A 21,471-nucleotide genomic window follows, 5' to 3' on the forward strand; every position below is an offset into this window, starting at 1 on the left:
AATCATTAATCAAAGGGCTACATCTAAATATTGTTTTGCAATCCAGCCTGAGAAAGCTTACTTATAAGAGGATTACTTTTTTTTTTTTTCTCCCGAGACAGGGTTTCTCTGTAGCTTTGGAGGCTGTCCTGGAACTCGCTTTGTAGACCAGGCTGGTCTCGAACTCTGCCTCCTGAGTGCTGGGATTACAGGCGTGTGCCACCACCGTCCAGCTGAGGATTACTTTTTTTTAAGTAATGTTTTAGGTTAGCACACAAAGAATTGGATTGTATTACGTCTCCTGTACTTTGTTCTCTCTTTTTCCTCCACTACCCTCCTTCCCTGGAGTCCCCCGCTAGTACCTTTCCTTCTGCAGTTAGTTTCCTCCCGTGTGTGTGTGTGTGTGTGTGTGTGTGTGTGTGTGTGTGCGCGTGTGTATGCATGTGTGTGTGTGCGCGCGCGCATGCGTGTGCGCGTGCATGTGTGCGCGCGTGTGCATGTGCGTGTGCGTGTGCGTGTGCGTGTATGCACATGCATGTGTTTTTATTTCAGACAGGGCTTCTTTGTGTAACAGCCTTGGCTGTCCTGGAACTCTCTTTGTAGCCCAGGCTGGCTTCAAACCTGTCTCTGCTGCCCGAGTGCTGGGATTAAAAGTGTGCTCCACCACCACCTGGCTCCCTTCTCCTTTCTTATCACATTCTTTCTATTACTTATTTCCACCTCTCTTAAGATCCCTTCCCTGGGTGGTAGTGGCACATGCCTGTAATCCCAGCACTCGGGAGGCAGAGCCAGGTGGATCTCTGTGAGTTCAAGGCCAGCCTGGTTTACAGAGCAAGATCCAGGAAAAGGCACAAAGCTACACAGAGAAACCCTGTCTTGAAAAACCAAAAAAAAAAAGATCCCTTCCTCTCCTTGCATGAGCCTCCATTTTCATGAGCTACAAACACACACAGATACAGAAATACAAACACTGTTCTACACACACATACAGAAATACAAACACAGTTCTATACACACACACACACAGACTTTCCAATCTCAGTTCTACATGAGAGAAAACTGTTTGCCCTTCAGAGCCTTATTTCATGTAACATGATGACTTCCAGTTCCATCCGTTTTCCCGACAAGTACTTCATTTTTTGTTATGGCTGCATCAAATCTCAATGAGTTTGTTCCACATTTTCTTCATTCATCTGTTTAGGGACATCTAAGCTGGTTGCATTTCCTAGCCACTGTGAATGGTGCAAAGATGAATATGGACCCTTACTTACCTTTGTAATGTGTGGACCCGAATCCTTTAGGCACACACGCAGGCGTGGTAGAGCTGGGCAACGTGGTAGTTCTTTTAGCTCATCTACTTGGTTGGATGATTCTGGGTTTTAGTGTTTTAATTTTTACAGTTCTTTATACATTGTAGATATTAAGGATATTATTAGTTGGTAAATTTTTTTCCCATTTTGTAGAATGTGTCTTTACTCTGACAATTGTCTCCTTCAGCGTACAGAAGTTTCTAAATACTTAAATAAATTCGCAAACATTTTTCCATATGTTGGTGACACACATCTAAATATTGTGTCAAAATTAGCAGGCTAGGTGGCAATTGGGAGCCAGAGGCATGAAGATCTCTTTGAGTCTGAGGTCAGCCAGGGCTATAGTGAGACTCTGTCTCAGAAGAAAGAAAGAAAATTTAATTAACAACAGACTGTCTTACTGTCAGTAAAATCTATGAAGGGCCATAGTGAAAACAAAGGTCCGTATGCTTTAGATGGTACAGGATATGTTTGTGAAATGTATTAAAAACAATAGATCTTAAAGGTATCTTAATCCCCGCCTTTTGTCAGCATATTAGCTGGTATGGCTTTATTTTATAAATTTCAATGTCATTTTCTTTTGAAAAATTAAAATTTATTTTATGTCTATGGGTGTTCTGCCTACATGTATGTCTGTGCACCACACACATGACCAGTGCCAGTGGAAGCCAGAAGAGGGTGTTTGATCCCCTAGAGCTGGAGGTATGCTGGCTCTGAGCTGCCATGTGGGTGCTGGGATTTGAACTGGGGTCCTTTGAAAGTTCAGCCAGTGCTCTTAACCACTGAGCTGTACAATGTCATTGGCAATGGCGGATAAATAAAATCTGTCAGTGGTGAGAAAATGGAGTTTCTATGTGGTGGCATCTGCTAGAGCTGCTGCTGCAGAACAGGAAGCCTGGCCTTGGTTATGCACTCATGTACTTACATTAATTGAACTTTGTTTTTATATAAAAAGAAGTACTTGTGCCGGGTGGTGGCGGCGCACGCCTGTAATCCCAGCACTCGGGAGGCAGAGGCAGGAGGATCTCTGTGATTTCGAGGCCAGCCTACAGAGCAAGATCCAGGAAAGGCGCAAAGATACACAGAGAAACCCTGTCTCAGAAAAAAAAAAAAAGAAAGAAGTAGTTGTACACTTCTGCATTCTCTACAAAAGTTAGACTTAAACCAACCCCAGAAACAAGGCCTTTTCCTATATAATAGCTACTGAATACTCTATATTCCCTCCCAACATCCTGCTCAATATCTCAAGCCTCACAACTTCAACTTTTTCTCCAAGCTTGCTTTGCATGTATGCATACGTTCATGTGCAAGCGCGCGTGCACGCGCGCGAGCACACACACACACACACACACACACACACACACACACACACTCTTTCTCTCTTAAACAAATCCTTTAAGACCAAGCGTGGTGGTATACACCTGTAATCCCAGAACTTGGGAGGCAGAGTCAGGTGGATCTCTGTGAGTTCCAGGATAGCCTGGTCTACATAGTTGAGTTCTGAGACAGCCAGAGCTATGTAGACAGACACTGTATCAAGAAAAACAACAACAAAACAAAACAAAACAAAAAAACCCCAAAACTAACAACTAACTAAATAAAATTCTTTAAAATATTTTTGTTTGTTTGTTTTCTGAGACAGGTCCTCTCTGGTGTAACAGCCCTGGCTATCCTAGAACTCACTTTGTAGATCAGGCTGGCCTCAAACTCAAGAGATGCACCTGCTTCTGCCTCCCCCTCCAGAGTGTTGGGATTAAAGGCATACACCACCACCACCACCACCGGCTTAAAAGAACTTTTGAAAAGGAGCAGATGGACTTTTTAGATAGCCTCTCACCATGGTGCTAAGTGGTCTCTTTTGCTCTCGCCCCCTGACTAGGTGGGCTTACAGAGCACCCCACTGTTCCCAGCTCCAACAGGAATATACTAAAGAGAGTGTTTATAACAACAGTGCATACAGGGAAGCAATCACCTTTCCTCAACCCAAAGGGAAGCCCACGTTTACAAGTGCCGTTAAAATTGGGGTTCCGAGCCAGGCGTGGTGGTGCGTACCTGTGACCCTGGCTGTGCTGGCTGGGGTGCAAACTGTCCCTATGGGCTCTGGTGTTTGGTCCCCAGTTGGTGGTGCTGTTTGGGGAGGGTTCTTTATTGTTGCCAGGGATAGGTAGGCTTTGAGAGTTCAAAGCCTACCCTTTGTTCCAGTGGACACTCTGCTTTGGGCTCTTGATTGAAGACGTAAGCTCTCAGCTTTCTGTTCCCACCGCTGTGCTGGCCACTTGCTTCCGTGCCTCCCCACCATGATGGACTCTGTCCCTTTGGAACTGTAAGCCCAAATAAACTCCTTTTTCCTTAAGTCACTTTTGGTCATAGTGTTTTAGCACAGCAACAGAAAACAAACAAACAAAACTAATATACCAGCCTTGGGAAATGGAGGCAAGAAGGTAAGCCTGGGTAACCCTGTCTGAAAAAAAAAAAGAAAAGACAGGCCTCAGCAAGGTATGGTAGTACACAATCATACATGCAGCTACTTGGAAAGCTGACGCAGGAGGATCATACATTTGGGGTCAGCCTGGATAATTTAGCAAGATCTGGTCTCAAAATACAGACTTTAAAAAGTATGTTGCATCTCAGCTGAGAGTATCTTTTTCTTACATACAGTTTAAGACCCAAAGTTTAAGCGATGGCTTAGAATTATGCCAACAATGTACAACCTCACATTATTTCTCTTCCATGAATCTACTCTAAATGGTCTTCTCACTATCTCATTGAAGGACAATTCTTATGCATAAAATAGCCAACCTCAGTTGTGTCTGAAGTTTCGAATACCATTTTAGTCTGAACAAAGGAACCAGAGAGCTATAATCAGAAGACTCTCAACAGTGAAACTTGTACTGTTTTAATTATCCACATTTCAGAAGTGTGTCTCATCAAGAACTTGTCAGTTATGAGCAATTAGTACGATAAACCTATACCACCTGAATATAGTTTTTCTTTTATTCAGACTGAAGTTCTGCCTTTTGTTTTCAGTATTCTAGAAGCTAGAAAAAGGACAGTGTAGCACCATTACTGCCTATCACACAACAAAGCCCAGGAACACTGACTCAGAGACTTGTCCAAGGTCCCACTATCAATAACGACAAATCCAGACCCTGCACCTCACCCAATGACCTTGTAGTGCACAAGACTATGGATGTAATGGAATCTTTCAACTCTATGAAGCAACATCCCTCTTCTGTTTCCCTGACTTTAGGCTAATTCTTCCAAGGCTTAGCTCACATCTTATCTCCCCAACACCTCACCAAGTTAGCCTTTTTGTGCACTAAAAAGCAGGCAGCAAACTTCACACTTTCTTGCAGAAGCTCCCAGTGGGCAATGCTGTCTATGAAAGGGCTCTCGACAAATCTATCTTAGCAGCCCAAGTGTCCAAACTCTTGTTCCTTCTGTGACACAAGCTTGATACCTGTGAGCACTGTGATTCATTTTTAAATTTTATTGCTTCAAATGCTTCAAACTATGGGAAATCTTTGGTAAAAATAAAGACAATAAAATTTTCACAATAACTTTACACCAAGCATCGCACAACAGTGTTCTTCAATACACGTGAAACACAGGAATGTTCAGAATCCTCAGTGAGGAGATTAACTATACAAGATTCAGAGTTTGTCATTTAACAACAAAACTGTTTTCATAAATATTTAAAATATTTCCTATGTTCTTATCACATATTAACATTTGTATTTCAATCAGCAAGTTGAGCTTTAAAGTATTTATCATTTAAATAAAAACCGATGAACAGTTTGTTCTCCTACTGCCTACCCCAGCATCGGTCCACCTCCCTCCGATTGACCTTATTTCACATAAAACTAGAGGGAGGTACGAAAATAAAAATCAGTATGGTTCTTGTCAGGCCCTCTGTGGAAAAGAGGGAAATGTTCCATGTCTATTATTACACAGACATTTCTCTGGTGGTTGGTTTGTGCAGTCTCAGGCTTGACCAGCTTTGAATTGATCCAAGTGAGTTCTCAGCTCAGGACACAGTTCCAGCAGCAGCAGCTCCATCAGGATCTGTCCGAGAAAGAGAAGTGAAGAAGGGGCTATGTGAGGCTTTTCTCACAACGTGTGCCTGACAGGAAAGTCTACTCAGAGTTCTAAGACCATCCTCAGTGAATGGGGGACTCCCAAGAGTTCAGGACTACAGAAACTCCATTTATTTCATGGTCTATTAGACACATCCAACTGTCCATGACATTTAATATTGGGATAAGGTGTCATGTAGCCCACACTGGCCTCTACCTCCTGAGTACTTGGATTATAGGCATGTACCACCACACGGGCCTGATACTGGTAATTCTAATCAGAAAAAGTTTCACTTGCCGAAATAACAAAAACTACAGTCATGCTGAGATGTTAAATCAGCAGTCAACAGAGAACTCAGTGTGGGAAAAGCGGACTGCTCTGTCCCCTTTATACTTTTTAATCAAATGAGAGGAGAGAGATAAAAATGAAGCAGAAAAAAAGCAGGCTAGAGTTATAAGTAATAAAACCCAGAATATGAGGATTAAAAGTTATCCTACTATGTATACAGAAATATAAAATCCAAAAAGAAAGAGTCCCCTGGGCTCATTACTCACATATAGCAGGTGCTTATTGGCTCTTGTTTCTTGCAATGCCTTGAATATTTTTATTATACCGTGACGGGCATTTTGCTGTCCAACAAGGCTCTGAAGGGTATCTGGGGAAAGAAAAGTTTGCACGTTTTGGTGTACTGCTGAGGGCTGAACTTAGGCCTTGAGGATGTTAGGCTTATTTTCCTGTTGTCTGCGATCAAGTAACTCTTGACAAAGCAAGAGAGGGAGAAAGGGCATATCTTGGCTCACACTTGGGGGTGCAGTCCTACACGGAAAGGAAGTTACAGCCGCGGGGAGCCTGAGTAGACTGCTCATGTTGCATCCAGTCAGGAAGCAGATGGACGCTGGTGCTCAGCTCACTTTCTCCTTCATATTCAGACAAGGACCTCACCCCATGGAAGAGTACCACTTACACGCAAGGTGGGTCTCCCTACCTCAGTTAACCTAAGCGAGATAATCTCGAGGCACACACAGAGGCCTGTCTCTTAGTGACTCTAGATCCTGTCCAGTTGACAATATCAGTCATCATACTAGGCAAGTGCTCTATCCTGAGATCTGAAAAAAAAATTCATTTTCTGTCCTCAAGGGATGTTGTACATCACACAATAAAGCATGGAGGCATAATCAATGTAACTGGTTGGTTCTCTTGGACATTTAAAAACAAACGTTTTAGAATTCGTTTTACCTAAGGGCATTTATGAAGGCTACAATTTTAGCATTTGCTACTACTTGTTTTAGTAATTAAAATAAATGTGTTTTAAACACATTTCTCAAGTTTCATGGTCAACTTGAAGCACACAATGTGTTCTTCAGTGTCTTCTCAGCAAAGCATGAGAAGCAGCCTCCAGGGGGCGCACTCTCAATAGTGCTAAGGACGTTCTTCTCCAGCCTCTCTGGCAGCCCAGGCCTCACCTGGAATGTTTTCAAGCAGCTTCTGCTGTGCTCTCTGCTTCGTTTCCTGACTTTGCACTTGGCTTCTGACTCTGGTTGGCGGTGCCAATTTCCCATTTGGCCAAAAAGCATCCCGGAAAGCATTGATGTAGTAAACCAACATCTGCTCACTGAATATCCAGTTCACTGTATCCCGGATTTGTCTATTAAGAGAAAAAAATATTGTTTGCATGAAGTTTTAAAAAACTGTATACTCTAGTCTCAGAATGCATCTGTCAATGGGAAGGTTAATATATAGCCTGATCCAAATGTTTGATGCATAAACGGATTATTTTCAAACCTTGGCTATGAAAGTTATTGTTCACTTTGGCAATACTGGATGACTAACACATTCCTGGAGTTCACATTTCTTTCTGTTTCTTTTTCTTTCTCTCTTTTTTTTATTGTTTGAGAATTTCATACACACACACACACACACACACACACACACACACACACACACACACAAATATGGGGTTTACATTTTTCCATGGTACCTACTTTTCCAAATGTTTGCCTTCAAATCAGTATAGACAAGAACAGAGGACTGAGATTTATCCAAAGATTTCGACTCCCCACATACACTGATCATCTCTCCATGGAGCCTATAAACGGAACACAAGCCCGCTTCCTGAGCCTGATGAAAACTGGTGTGAAAAGCAGTCCTTGGGCACCAGAAGTCCGGAGGAGAACCATATCTTTTACTGGCCCCCTAGAGAGTCCTGGGAAAACACCCACCCAGAGAAAGCAGCTCGTGCTCACTGGCCAGGAGCAAGGACATCCTTCAAAGACGCAACACTACCGAGTCATCCAAAGGGTCACGGGAATGCAGCATGGGTTGGGATACTCGACCTGCACAGCTGCGCAGAAACGGTTTTCACCTAGTTAAGTGAAATACATCCTCCAGTCCTATGGGCACAACTTCAGCCATTCCCTTTGCAATTAAAAAAGAGCCCAGAAGTAGTTGTTAGGCTAAAGAGGGAGGGAGTGGAAAGGGAAAGGATCATCTTAGACTACCAGGCCCAGAAGCACCTGAAAGCAAGCCCCCAAACTAACATAAACAGTAATCAGAAAGGTCTGGAAGAGCCTGGTGTCTCAGTCAGACTTTTAAGGGTTTCAGGACATCTCCAAATGGGTGTTCCAAACCCAGCACTTCATACACAGTAATCAGTTCATGTTGGGGAAACGCTAAAATTCTGTGTCAAACGGCAATGTTAACTGTTTCATAGTGAAAAATTAAACATTACCAAATATTGTGCAATTCAAATCTAGACAAAGAAAATAATTTATCTATTTAAAAGGACTTCTGCTTTAAAAAGTAACCACTATCTGCCCGTCTGCCTTCCTAAGAAAGCTCCCTATGCCATCAACAACACACTTTGATTTCTATGGTTTAGCTTTCGGTTAACTCCTGGCACTCCATGAAGAAATGAAGAAGTGTCAATCTGTGACTGAACATTAGGCAATTCTTAGTAAAGAACAGCACCTAGGTGTTGCCTTCTATCAGCCAGAAGCTTCGGGGGCAAACCGAATGCGTGAGACCATGGTTGCTTCGGGACAAGAGGCTGACAACATGGCCGCTGAACGTTCGGCTGTGTCATCCTCCGCAAAGGGCAAAAGCAGAGCGGACCAGGTGCCCAGAGTTCCCGGCCAGGCAGCAAACCCGGTGGTAAGAACAGCTGGATCTCCCCTACAGGAGCTCTCAGGCTCCGCCAACGACTGCCTGACCACCCATCACTCAAGCACAGCCGCTCGGGTCAGGAGCAAGTGCCAACGGCGGCGGCGCTGGAGGAACACGGGGAGAACTCAGGATTTGCTGAATCTGACACACACATTAGCGAGCTCAAGCGCCTGGAAAGGTCTCTAAGGCCTGTCAGTACTAATGAAGTTTGCCCAAGACGTCAACAGTACATTACACGGGCTCTGTCTCTCTCAGAGGACACTAAGTTAACTACACAGGCCTCTGATGGACAACTTAAACTATCTTTTTTTTTTTTTAATTCTAGAAATAAAACAGAAGCAAATCTTTGTTGTGACCAGGAAAGCACACTCTATGTATACATCAATACTTTTTTTAAAGTATTGTATTAAAATACATTCATAGTATTTCCTATAAAAACTGTATAAGCTTACATAAGACTATCACAGCCGGGCAGTGGTGGCGCATGCCTTTAATCCCAGCACTCGGGAGGCAGAGGCAGGTGGATCTCTGTGAGTTCGAGGCCAGCCTGGGCTACCAAGTGAGTTCCAGGAAAAAGGCACAAAGATACACAGAGAAACCCTGTCTTGAAAAACAAAACAAAACAAAACAACAAACAAACAAACAAAAAAGACTATCACAATAACATCTCACCAATGTTCAACAGTAAGTTATTCACTTGGAAAAACAATATTTTAATCTCAAAACTTAAAATACCAAAAAGAGTAATTTATTTTTTAAATTTTTATAGACATTTACTCACATTTCTATTCTGCAGAAAATCTGTATTTTTGATAGGTATTTAAAAAAGAACCTGACAATGGCAGTTGTACATTCCAGGCACAGGGATAATGTGAAATGGGAGTCACAGGCCTGGAAGCCAGGAGAGTCTACCAAACAGTACACTGGTGACCTCAGAAAGCCAGGCCGTCTCTTGGTTCTGTCATCTCACCATAAGAGGAGGTGTTAGATAATCTCTGATAAAAAACTGCCCGCACTGTTTGCTCTGACCTCTGCTGATGGCATACTCTTGCAGCTGTGAGCAATATCAAGAGTTTGTTGGCAAGTACCGTTGGGTGGCCAGGAGTTCTCATAGCAGACTCCAGGGCGTTCATGAACCAAAGCCCAAAGTTCTGGAATACTTTCTGAACAACCCGAAAATGTCCTGTAGATTACATGTACAAATGTTTTTATGCAAATGGTTACTGCAATGCAGTTTAGAATCTACAACGGGCTTGTGGTATTACTGTATTACAGACACAGCCCTCCACACGTAAGGAAGAATTAACATTTTAACACTACTTCAACTCTAAGAGTGAATATATGTTTTGTATTTCTCTCTGAGTAAATACTTGCCATCTGGTGAGTACCTTACTTTCATTGTGGCTAAATTGTAGCCTAAGTCCCATTGTGTGACATGACGACAGAATGCCCAAGGAACTCCCTGATCCAAATGGAACTTTCCAGAACAGCTCCTGACCCTCTTCAGCCAGCTGGAACTAGCACACATCTGTCATCTATTTGCCATGCATGCATGCTGTGAGAGAAAGTCAAAACTCTGCTTCCTCATCCAGCCTCAGAATCATATCAGAAACAAAATACAAAAGAAGGATACTCTCATTAAGTCCCTCAGCCACTATGCCATAAGGTAATTCAACACTCAAAGGGTAACACATGGATTCAAACCTTCATTTTGTGTAACTCACTTGTTGATGGTTCTTCCAAAAGTGACCTGGACGAGAGCAATTAATGTTCTTCGCACCCATTTAAACACTAAAATATAAAACAGAAGAAAAGATTCATCACAAGTTCACAGCTGAACAAAGCATACAGTCTTGCCATTTGATTCTGTCTGAATCTCAGTATCAATCACAGCCTCCATTTCTGGAGACAGGGTTTGAGTTAGCAAACGCCTGCTCATCTGGAGACTGGGTATGAGTTAGAGCAAACGCCTGCCCATGTGGAGACTGGGTATGAGTTAGAGCAAAGGCCTGCCCATGTGGAGACTGGGTTTGAGTTAGAGCAAAGGCCTGCCCATGTGGAGACTGGGTTTGAGTTAGCAAACGCCTGCTCATCTGGAGACTGGGTTTGAGTTAGAGCAAAGGCCTGCCCATGTGGAGACTGGGTTTGAGTTAGAGCAAACGCCTGCCCATGTGGAGACTGGGTTTGAGGTAGAGCAAAGGCCTGCCCATGTGGAGACTGGGTTTGAGTTAGAGCAAAGGCCTGCCCATGTGGAGACTGGGTTTGAGGTAGAGCAAACGCCTGCCCATGTGGAGACTGGGTTTGAGTTAGCAAAGGCCTGCCCATGTGGAGACTGGGTTTGAGGTAGAGCAAACGCCTGCCCATGTGGAGACTGGGTTTGAGTTAGCAAAGGCCTGCCCATGTGGAGACTGGGTTTGAGGTAGAGCAAAGGCCTGCCCATGTGGAGACTGGGTTTGAGTTAGCAAAGGCCTTCCCATGTGGAGACTGGGTTTGAGTTAGCAAAGGCCTGCCCATGTGGAGACTGGGTTTGAGTTAGCAAAGGCCTGCCCATGTGGAGACAGGGTTTGAGTTAGCAAAGGCCTGCCCATGTGGAGACAGGGTTTGAGTTAGCAAAGGCCTGCCCATGTGGAGACTGGGTTTGAGTTAGCAAAGGCCTGCCCATGTGGAGACTGGGTTTGAGGTAGAGCAAAGGCCTGCCCATGTGGAGACTGGGTTTGAGTTAGCAAAGGCCTGCTCAGGAAGCTCTTGACTGAGCTTTCATTTCCAGTACGCAAATGGAGAGGTGAAATTTAGGAGGACGGTTCCCTTCTTCTTTCTTCTGCCTACAGAAGAGTTGAACTAATATTTTACTTCCTGTGATAGTATGCCTGGTCCCCAGTGTAGTTACTGTTGTAGATTTCTGCTCCCAATTTTCTAACGAAGAGTTCTCAATGAGAAATGTCTGTATTCAAATGTTCACAGACATTACCAGATATGAATGAAGTGATGGGTCTAACTGTCCCCTTTGACTACTCTAGTCTGTTCACCGCTGTGTACTTTCATATCTTATGTGTTTGGGGCAAGAAAGGAAAACTGTAAAGACCAGGGTCCTGAATAATATGTGAATTCTTTTCCGGTAACACTTCCAGAGCAGCTGGGCATATATCACCTCCTTGCTGAACCTCAGGCTCCTCAACTGAAGAGGATGAGACTGAAGCGGGTTTGTATTCCTCCATCCCTAAGGGTGTTTTCTGTGTATGAGTGGTTCTGTCCATCAAACTTTTACTATTACCATAGAGACATTTTATAGGTGTAGAATATCAATATAAACAAAAGAAGGAAAAAAAACTGGTGCTATTTTTATGTTCATAAATTTGAACATAAACCAACTGTCTAAATTTACATTTTCATCTCTAGTCCCTGAAATGTCTGGCTACTAAAACAGGAAGAAGTGACTTGGCAACAGTGGAGCCAAAGGTTCAAGCCATCTGCACCAGGAGGGAAGTTCAAAGGAATAAATTCCCAAAGACCCTTTCCTGAGGGCAACCACACAAGAGCAACAGTTGACAGAGGCCGGACACTGGACCAAAACATCAGGGTATTCCTAACCAGCTTCTGAATGATTCTCAAAGCCTAGTTTAAACTAACACCCCCTCACCCAAATGAAAGTCAAGCTGTGGATGCAGAGCCATACCTCAAGCCATGCTTGGGCTGTCTGTGTGGAATTTTCTGGAATAGCACCAAGTACGTGTTTATTTTAGGCTGGCCTTTAGGCTAGAATGAACATTTCTGTTCATGATGATAACTCTGCTTGGCCTTTCTAGGTCAAGAGAGAGGTAGTTCATAGCCAGCGGGTCTGATTCTAAGTGGAAGTCTAGGAAGAGTGCCTGCCAATTGAGGATTTTAAAATAAAAATTGGCCTTACTAGGTCCTTCTGTATTCTGAACAGCAGCAGGAGCCAAAACATTTTGCTCAGTTCTCCGCCATCACTGGAGTCGCCCCACCTACTAACTCTTCTTGTCCTTCCTCAGTGCCCAGGCTCCACCTGCCTGCTACAGGGCCCTCGACCCCTTTTAAAGTCTTGTTTGTTCCAAGCACAGAGGCAGATGCAGCCGCCCGAGGAGTCTAATGATGGCAAATGCATCACATCTCATTATCAAGGCCGTTCTATTTATTCCTCTCAGAAATGTCACTGACAAAACCAAACACACATTCAATCGAGGATGAGCAGGCGAAAATGCCAGCGTTTAGCGTCCTAAGGCTGTGACCAGCTCTGACACATTCACAGTGTGTTTTCATCTCTTTGACTCTATGGAAAAGAACACCCGATGCTACCAGGCAGAATGCTGGACTCAGTGTTCCCACCTAGATGGGAAATGGGGAGACTCACAGATCTGTGGGCACGAGTCCAGTAGAGACAAGGAAGACAGAGAAACACTATTGTTTTCTGCCTACATTGAATCAAGTTAGAGACCAGAGACTATCTTAAAGGAATCTAAAATATGACAAGGCTATAAATGTTTCATCTGAAAGAGTTTAATATTTGGATGCTATTTCATCATGAGCTTTTCTTAAATTAACTAGCCTCCATTTCTAAAGTTTATTTTAGCTCTAACTTTAGTTATTGAAATTACTCTACACTGAACCTTCATATATTTTATATATATCCATATCCACAACACTACCCTGGCATCAAAAGTACACTTTTAATAGCAGGCTATGCAAATGATTTTTTTGAATAACTTTTGGTGGTGAGACAATGAAGCTACACTGAGTCACATAAGAAGAGTTTGAAACATTCTCTCTTTTTTAATTCAGAGGAGCACAGTGCTGTGTAACCAGGAACCCAAGTCTCAGGATACAGAAATTCTGTCTTAAGGCTGTCTTCAGCACCAAGCATGAAGTGTATTCCTGCAGTGTCTTTAAGGTGGCTGACACTTTGGAGCATTTGTTGGATGAATAAACACGTGGATACAAAAAACATCAAATGCATGCCAGGAACAGGGCAATGGTAAACAAATCTCTAACCATTAAACAGACTTACTTCCTCGGAGTTCAAAAATCTCCCCGATCAGCATGAAACAGGGCTCGGCCAAGGCATCCTTCTTCCCATCCACATCATCACCATAATCTGACAGGTCACTGTCTTCCTCCATCTCCTCCTGGGGTAGAAGCAACACCACAGGCAGTGGGCCGGTTACCCAGGACCATGCAGTAGAATGATACACAGACAACTTCCTTTTTCAAGCACAAACTCCCAGCATCCACTTATTCTAGCCTTATTCTATAACTTGACTATTAAACAGAAATCTATCCATTTTCAACTTGGAGAACAAACTGCTTCTACCCTCAGGGGACAGCCTGATTCTACAGCCAGATTCAAAGCTTATTAAAATAAGCTAACTGGGGGTTGGGGGGCAGGAATCACTCTTTAAATGATTGGAGAATTAGTAATATAGTTTTCTAAAGATAAGAATTTTTTTTTTGCATTTTGAAAAACTTTTTAACTGAAATGGTTTTTAATTCACTGCTCTTAAAAATAAGGTCATTGAGGTATTTTTAAAGTTCTGCTTCAAGCACCTATTAAACACATCAGAAAGTCTCATTTCCTGAGTTACATGTCAGCATATTTCAATCCATACATCATATACCAGGCACCAAGCTGGTGCACATGAGTCCAATGAGTCCAGACCTTGGTGTCTGGCAGTGGTCTGGAGATTGACATACACAGGAATGGCAGTTTTTGTAAGGCGAGATGAAGTGCTGCCCAAATACCAGGCAGGGAAAGACAGATAAAGATTGTTACTTTCGTGTCTGCAAAGAAACCAAAGGTGAAAGCAGAACCTCCAGTGTCAGGAATGGGTTACATCTCGTTGAGTCACTGGCCAAAGGGGCCCCACGACTCCCCCAAGCATCACAGGGTAGTGCCAAGGCTGCTGGTTACTCACCACAACTTGATGGTAGGCCCTACGGCCAAAAACAACATTACTTACATCACTGAACACAGAGAGGTTGAGCTGGTGTCTAACTGGCAGCTTCACCACTACTGACTAATATTCACTGTGCTGGAAGGCACTCTGCATGATACCAGAGAGGAAGGGTAATCATCAGTATCACCCAGCTCCACACCCTGAGATCTACAACAGTGACCTGCTTGAATGACAGATACGCGGGTGCAGTCGTGGTACAAGTGTTATGGGGGGAACCAATCATTTCCTTTTGACTGGATTTAAGGCCCACTCCATGAAATGGAACCCATACCATAAATAGGCCAGAAACCTAGAGTACACAGATCACGGGCCTATTGGAAAACCTACTACTGTTATCTAACTAAAAGAACAGCAATAAAACAATTCCTAGTGACAGATCTGTCCATCACTCTACCCTCACCAGAGAAGCTTCTTCTTGCAGTAGATGGTGATTAACCCAGAGACCCACAACTGGACACTGTGCAGAGAATGACAGACATCAAATCCCTCTCCTTAAGGCTCAGGGACTAGGTTCTTTTGTTGTTTGTTTGTTGCTTTGGAAAGGGGGGAACATGATGTTAAGGGAGGTGGGGAAGATCTGGAAGGAGTTTTGGAGGGAGAAGAATATGATTGAAATATATGAAAATTTTTTAATAAAACTTTAAAAAGAGGGGGCTGGAGAGATAGATGGCTCAGAGGTTAAGAGCACCAACTGTTCTTCCAGAGGTCCTGAGTTCAATTCCCAGCAACTACATGGTAGCTCACAACCATCTGTAATGAGATCTGGCGCCCTCTTCTGTATACATAATAAATAAATAAATCTTTAAAAAAATTTAAAAAGAGAAATAAAAGAAAGCTGAGGTTGTGGGACCAAGCTCAGACTAATGATGGGTCTTTGGATATTATCAGGTGAGCAGTCAGGCAGTTTCTTTGAAGCACAAGGAGTTCTCTAAAACTTGTTGGCTTCACACTGGTCCAGGAACATTAAATACTTCAAAGAGGTTGAGGAAGGTGAGCACCGAGAAGCAGGTTCAACACTCACTGTTAGAGAGAACAATTTCATAGTGACCAAGTCCTTGGTGTATCCAAAGGGACTCATGCCGTGGACAGGGTATGGAGGAAAGTTAGCCAGGTCTAGACAGACATGGAAGAAGGAGGTGGTGGAGGAGCTTCAGAGACGGGGTTCACACAGAGACTGAATAGAGATGTAGGCATTTCTCAACTCAAAATGCAATAAAGCACTACACTTTTGTTCATAGTCATTCTCCCTGTGCAATCTCAATAAACCACTCCTGAAGAAGAGTCACTACCATTTAGCAATAGGCTAAGGAGAAGCCAATTTGGGAGGCTAGTCTCTTCTAACTTGCTAGATAGCTGATCAATGGGTTTTGGTGGTGGAAACATACATTAAGCCTGAGGTTCAGAATATGAGACTGAACATGTTTGCTGTCTCTCCAGTGACTGCTTTATCATACACATTGCTGCCAGGTTCTTCCTGATTCAACATGCCCCATGGTTCTCCGTGTCCAAGATGATGCTTCGGACCCCTACCCTGCCATGACCCCTTTGCCTTTCTTCCCTAAGCACATTACAGACACCCGCCAGTCTAGTCCTTTAGTCTGCCGACTATCCCACAGGCACACCTCCTCCCTGAGACCTTAGACCCACACCACCTTCTTCCCTTGATGCGTTACCCTGGTCACCATCCTGAGGACCCAGCTGCAACAGCACTTCCTGTCTGCAGTCCGCTTCCCCACCTTGTCATTTACCTTCTGCGTGTGTGTTCTAATTCTTCCTAGGGGTTATCTCCCAAACGTGCAGCGATCCCTGGAAACCCATGCATCTGCCTTTCAGCATTTGCCTTTCAAGAAACAGCTCTTTCAAACAACCTCCAGAAAGTTACCTGCTTGACCATACTAAAGTGGGGCCGCCTGTGGACCGCTCACCTCCTGATGGGAGAAGAAGTCCCGAGGAAGTTTTTCCAGGAATGAAGATAAGGAAAAGGCATTTTTCTTCCCCTGCATGTCCATGACCTTGAGGCAGTCAGGAGAAGGGCTCAGAAAGGCATAGAGTGCTTCGCTCTGGCACAGTCTCTCATCCGAAAGCAGGCTCTGAGGAGGGAGAGAATGGATTACCGCTACACAGAACACTCCGGGCTGCTGAGCACTGCAACAAGATGAGCAGGGCAGAGCTGGCTCTGGTACGACCTCACTCCACCACATTCCAAACACAAAATGGCTGCCTTTTCTCTCAGAAATAAACGAGGTAGGGACACGTGTCAGCGGTCTTCATGGCAAGAGATGGCGCCCTAAGAACGCAGCCTGTGGGAGACAGTACGCAGACGGTGCTTGGTGCTGCTTGAGGTCATAACAATTCTTCTTTTGTACACCACTCAAGATCTCCAGGGCTACTGCTTTAAAGACAGCTGTACGCATCTGCATTTGACCAACTTAACGTTTGCATATTCCATGTGGATACCACAGAAGACCTTTTATGACTATGTTCAGATATGGTGGCCTTGCCTAGAGGTAGAGAGTGTCACCTCTTTCAACAGAGTGACTGCGTATACAATTATGTAACTGTTTACTCTGGTCCTTATGCTCTGAAGTCCTAGAGTTCTGTCTATACTTATCTGGCTTAGGAGAAAGAACAGAACAGAAACCAAAGGGGTTTTGGTTGTTTTGGTTGTTTTGAGACAGAGTCTCACTATGTAGGCCTGGCTGGCCTGGAACTCACCATATAGACCAGACTGGACTTGAACTCACAGAAAGCCACCTGCCTCCCTCTTCCATGTGCTGGGATTAAATGTGTGCACCAACACACCTTGCCATGAATCAAGTTTACGTGTGAGCTAATGTGGTTACCATACAGATTAGCAACGTGATGACAAAAATGTTTGTATCTGGCATCATAAAAGAACTGGTTTAGAACAAACCACAGGAAGCCACTGGAGAATAGAATGATGAGTGGGAGAGTCATCTTTGAGAAGGTATAGAGCTGGGGCCACATCTATGCGGTGCTGGTAATACAAACTGGGGGGTGGCTTGGGAAAACAGAAGGCAAACTCCTAGCTCCTGGGATGGTGACAGTTACCTCCAAACTAATCTCACCCTTACATCCAAACTTCCCATTTGCTTACCTGTAAAAACTTATTTAACTGATTCTTTGACTTTTCCAGAAACTTGTGATCTATAGATTTGAAAGGCAGCTTACTGAGAGAAGGCAACTGGACTTTTTTTAAAGAAGGGACACACTGTGGGTGGAAAAGATCAAATGTTACTCTTTGGAAATTACATTTTAATCTTAAAACAGCTTATAATTACAATTAGAACAAACCAATAGCACCTTCTTAATGTCTAGTCCTCTGTCTCTCTCCCTACCTTTTGGAGAAAAACTCTCACAATGTAGTCCAGGATGAGCTTTAACTTGTGATTTCCCTTTCTCTCTCTGCCTAATGCTGGAACTACTGGCATGCACCACCACATGCAGCTACAACACACCCACTGGAGTCAGGCTCAGAGAACGTGGAGGAACAGGACAGTACTGTGATTTGGATGGGCACATACACAGCACACTATGCTGTGCTGGAAACCCAGAACATGAGCTGTCCTCCTGGAAGGTGTGTTTCTAGCTTCTGGGGGCTCGGGGGTGGGGTGGGGAGCACAAAACATTAGGTCATAGCTCTAGTGCCTGCTTTTCAAAGGAAACCATGGACTAAATATATTATTAATAACAAAATAATAACAACAGGCCTCCTTTTGTGGATAGAGTCCTCCATTCTATCAGACCAGTGCTGGATATATGGTGTGCGCTATTTCCCTCTTAAATGACTCTCCCAAGTCTTAGGGAAGCGGACAGGCAGTGACATTGGTAACGTGCGTCCACTGCTAGATGTCACAGGAGAGGGTCCTCATGACGGGGAACTCACAGCAGCAAGTGCAGAGGGAAAAGGAATGCCCAACCACAGGTCCAGACAGGCGACAACAGTCACAAAGCCACACGGGTTCCATTCGAATAGCCTAGTGCTTTGGTATAATTGCCTTTCTATGTTTTTGTTTTGTTTTGGTTTGGTTTTGGTTTTTCCAGACAGGGTTTCTCTGTGTAGCTTTGCGCCTTTCCTGGATCTTGCTTGGTAGCCTCGAACCTTTCTATGTTTTAAGAACATTTATTTTGCAAGTACATTTTATGTCAGATTTTATTTTCCTCTTTTGTCTTTGTTAACAAGCTAGGCTGATACTTTTGAATTTTACATGGCTTGTCACACGGAAAACAAGCATGCTTCATAGTGCTAGTTTTACCCAGGAACTATTGGAAGAACTTATCCTTATACTGAGAGAAATGTTTTGTTTTATGGAGTAACCATAGTCAAAGCGAGAAATGCTGTAGCATGCAGGACACTCGGTTTTTGCTGCCATTCTTTCAGAAGTACTTGAAAAGCTAGTATTCAGAAAGTCCTCCACTCAGAATGTTAGAAATCTGATTCCTAATGATGCTCTGCTATACTCAGAGCCTGGAGCCTCCTATAATCATCATCAGAGAGCTTCATCCAGCAACTGATGGGAGCAGATGCAGATACCTACAGCCAGCATTAGGCAGAACTCAGGGATTCCTGCAGAAGAGGGTGAGGAAGGATTGGAGAAGCCAACAGGGTCAAGACGACAACGACGACACCACCACCACCTCCACCACCACCACCACCAACAACAACAAAAATGGCCCACAGAATCAACTAACCGGGGCTCATAGAGGGCTCACAGACAATCGGGGAGCCTGTAAGAGTCTGGCCTAGGTCCTCTACATATATGTTATGATAGTGTAGCTTGGTGTTCCTGTGGGACTAACAGTGGGAGTGGGGGCTGTTTCTGACTCTTTCACCTGTTTTGGGGACCCTCTTCCTCCTACTGGGTTACCTCGCCCAGCCTTAATACAAGGGGATGTGCCTAGTTTTCTTATATTGACATGCCATGTTTAGTTGCTGTCCCTGGGAGGCTTGCCCTTTTCTAAAAGGTAGGGAGGAGAAGTGGATCTGGGGGAAAGGGGCTGCGGGAGGGAGGGACTGGGAAAAAAAAGGAGGGGAAACCATGGTTGAGATGCAATATAATATATGAGAGGTAAACTAAGAAATTAATAACTTACTCGTACATCTTAAAAAAGTGTCAGAAATCACCCCAGGAGACAGTTAAAGGAAACAAATGCCTTTTGTTGGCAAAAGAGAACTCTGAGAAGTAACTGGGGCTTTCCAGGGTTAGTTCATTCTCAGCAAGAAAAAACAAACAAACAAATGACCTTCCATTCAGACTGAAAAGGCCACAGAGGTTTTCACCGCTATGATAAAGGAACTCGCCTTCCGTCCAAAGTGAAGTCTCCTCCAGAGGAAAAACGGGAAGAACAAACGGGTCTAACCCTGACCTGGCCACTGCACACTCCCTGAATCAGGTAAGCAATGGACTCAGTTTCCCTCACCCAGCAAATCCAGGAACTCACCTGGACTGCTGCCTTCCAAACCTTCTTATCCAAACCTCACAACAGAAAAGATGGGCTAGTCTACAACCATGATGCACATCGGTGATCTCTGCCTCTACCTTACACATGATATATTGTAAGTCAAAGGGAAACAGAGCTTGCTACTCACAACAGAAAAGATGGGCTAGTCTACAACCATGATGCACATCGGTGATCTCTGCCTCTACCTTACACATGATATATTGTAAGTCAAAGGGAAACAGAGCTCGCAAATCCTGACAGCAACAGAATCATGCACGTGTTTTCCACGCACCACACAGCCTACTGAAGCTTTATTCCCTTCACTCTCAAACAGGAAAGGCAGGTCTGGAATGCCAGGTTGAGCTCTGTGGCTCTGGGTGTTTTCAACGCTCCACTCTGCTGACTGACTCCTGGAGTACATGGAGTGAAATCCTACATAGCTTCCCTTCTAGTGGTTTAACACACAGCTGATTTCATGACCCATTAGAGGGTTACAGCCGGCAGCTTCAAACCCACTGGCCCTATATCTCTGGTCTCTTACATCTTTGGGGTTCTACAGCAATTTATAATGAAAATTAGACAGGCATCCGTCTGGAAGGATTTGGGGCAGACGAGATTGTTGATCTGTGAGTAATTTCCAAATGCCAGGCTGCACACACTGTCACTCTGGCATCAACAGCAAGCAGACAGAGCAACCCATTTTCCTCTGTGAATGGTGTATGGCGTGAGCTCTTGAATCTCTTCATGCTCAGAAACTCTACAGTCCTGTGTTCATGAGGCCATGTTCATGAGTATTCATACCTCACTAAGTTTCCGATGTAAATTCTGAAACTCACTGAGCCTTCTTGGGACGGTCCAGTTCTTAGTTTCGACCCCTCCAACTTCCTGTAGGTTTACCCTGACCAAATAGCAAGGCATTTGCTCACCATTCTCTTCTGTCACCTTGAAAACATAAGACAGAAAACAAAGTCATGATAAGCAGACTATAGAGAATGTTAGTGCCCCCCCCCCCACACACACACAAGATTATCCTTTCTCTGCTGTACCCTTTGTGGCGCACTCAATAAACCCTGGGAGTCTAAGTATGATGGCTCTTACTCAGCAATTAGGTCATGTTAAATGACACAGTAGATCTTAAAATCAGGGAGGTTATCTGAATAGATCTAAATCATAAGAAGCATTTGTGTGTGTGTGTGTGTGTGTGTGTGTGTGTGTGTGTGTGTGTGTGTGTCACAAAACAGAAAATGAAGTCAGAAAGATTAGAAGCCCACAAAGGAAACAAGCAAGAGAAGAGAGATCAGACCTCAGGCTTACAACAGGGAACTGAATCAGCCTGGAAGCGAGTGAGTACATGTGGTTTTGTTTTTCCTCAGAGTGCAGACACCGTGGCCTGGGACACAGTAAGTGGAGAACAGTCACTGTTGTGGGGGTTCTTTACTGTCCAGCTCACACATATCTCTCTCTCTCTCTCTCTCTCTCTCTCTCTCTCTCTCTCTCTCTCTCTCTCACAC

The 21,471-nt window shown here is 44.0% G+C and overlaps 1 protein-coding gene across 1 annotated transcript in view; it reads right to left on the reverse strand.

Moving 5' to 3' along the window:
- Nucleotides 1-4,764: 4,764 nt before the first annotated feature.
- The window catches only part of Snx25 (sorting nexin 25), a 109,942-nt gene continuing 93,235 nt past the window's right edge, over nucleotides 4,765-21,471 (reverse strand). Inside the window, exons 12-19 of the mRNA XM_036166310.1 lie at nucleotides 20,762-20,902; nucleotides 17,616-17,729; nucleotides 16,423-16,587; nucleotides 13,552-13,669; nucleotides 10,253-10,319; nucleotides 6,830-7,011; nucleotides 5,921-6,021; nucleotides 4,765-5,354 (exon numbers count right to left, since the gene is read on the reverse strand). Of these exons, the coding sequence (XP_036022203.1) occupies nucleotides 5,274-5,354; nucleotides 5,921-6,021; nucleotides 6,830-7,011; nucleotides 10,253-10,319; nucleotides 13,552-13,669; nucleotides 16,423-16,587; nucleotides 17,616-17,729; nucleotides 20,762-20,902 (969 nt within the window). The 3' untranslated portion in view covers nucleotides 4,765-5,273. The remainder of the gene's footprint in view (nucleotides 5,355-5,920; nucleotides 6,022-6,829; nucleotides 7,012-10,252; nucleotides 10,320-13,551; nucleotides 13,670-16,422; nucleotides 16,588-17,615; nucleotides 17,730-20,761; nucleotides 20,903-21,471) is intronic.

This window comes from Onychomys torridus, chromosome 17, assembly GCF_903995425.1.
Source record: "Onychomys torridus chromosome 17, mOncTor1.1, whole genome shotgun sequence".
Taxonomy (NCBI): Eukaryota; Metazoa; Chordata; class Mammalia; order Rodentia; family Cricetidae; genus Onychomys; species Onychomys torridus.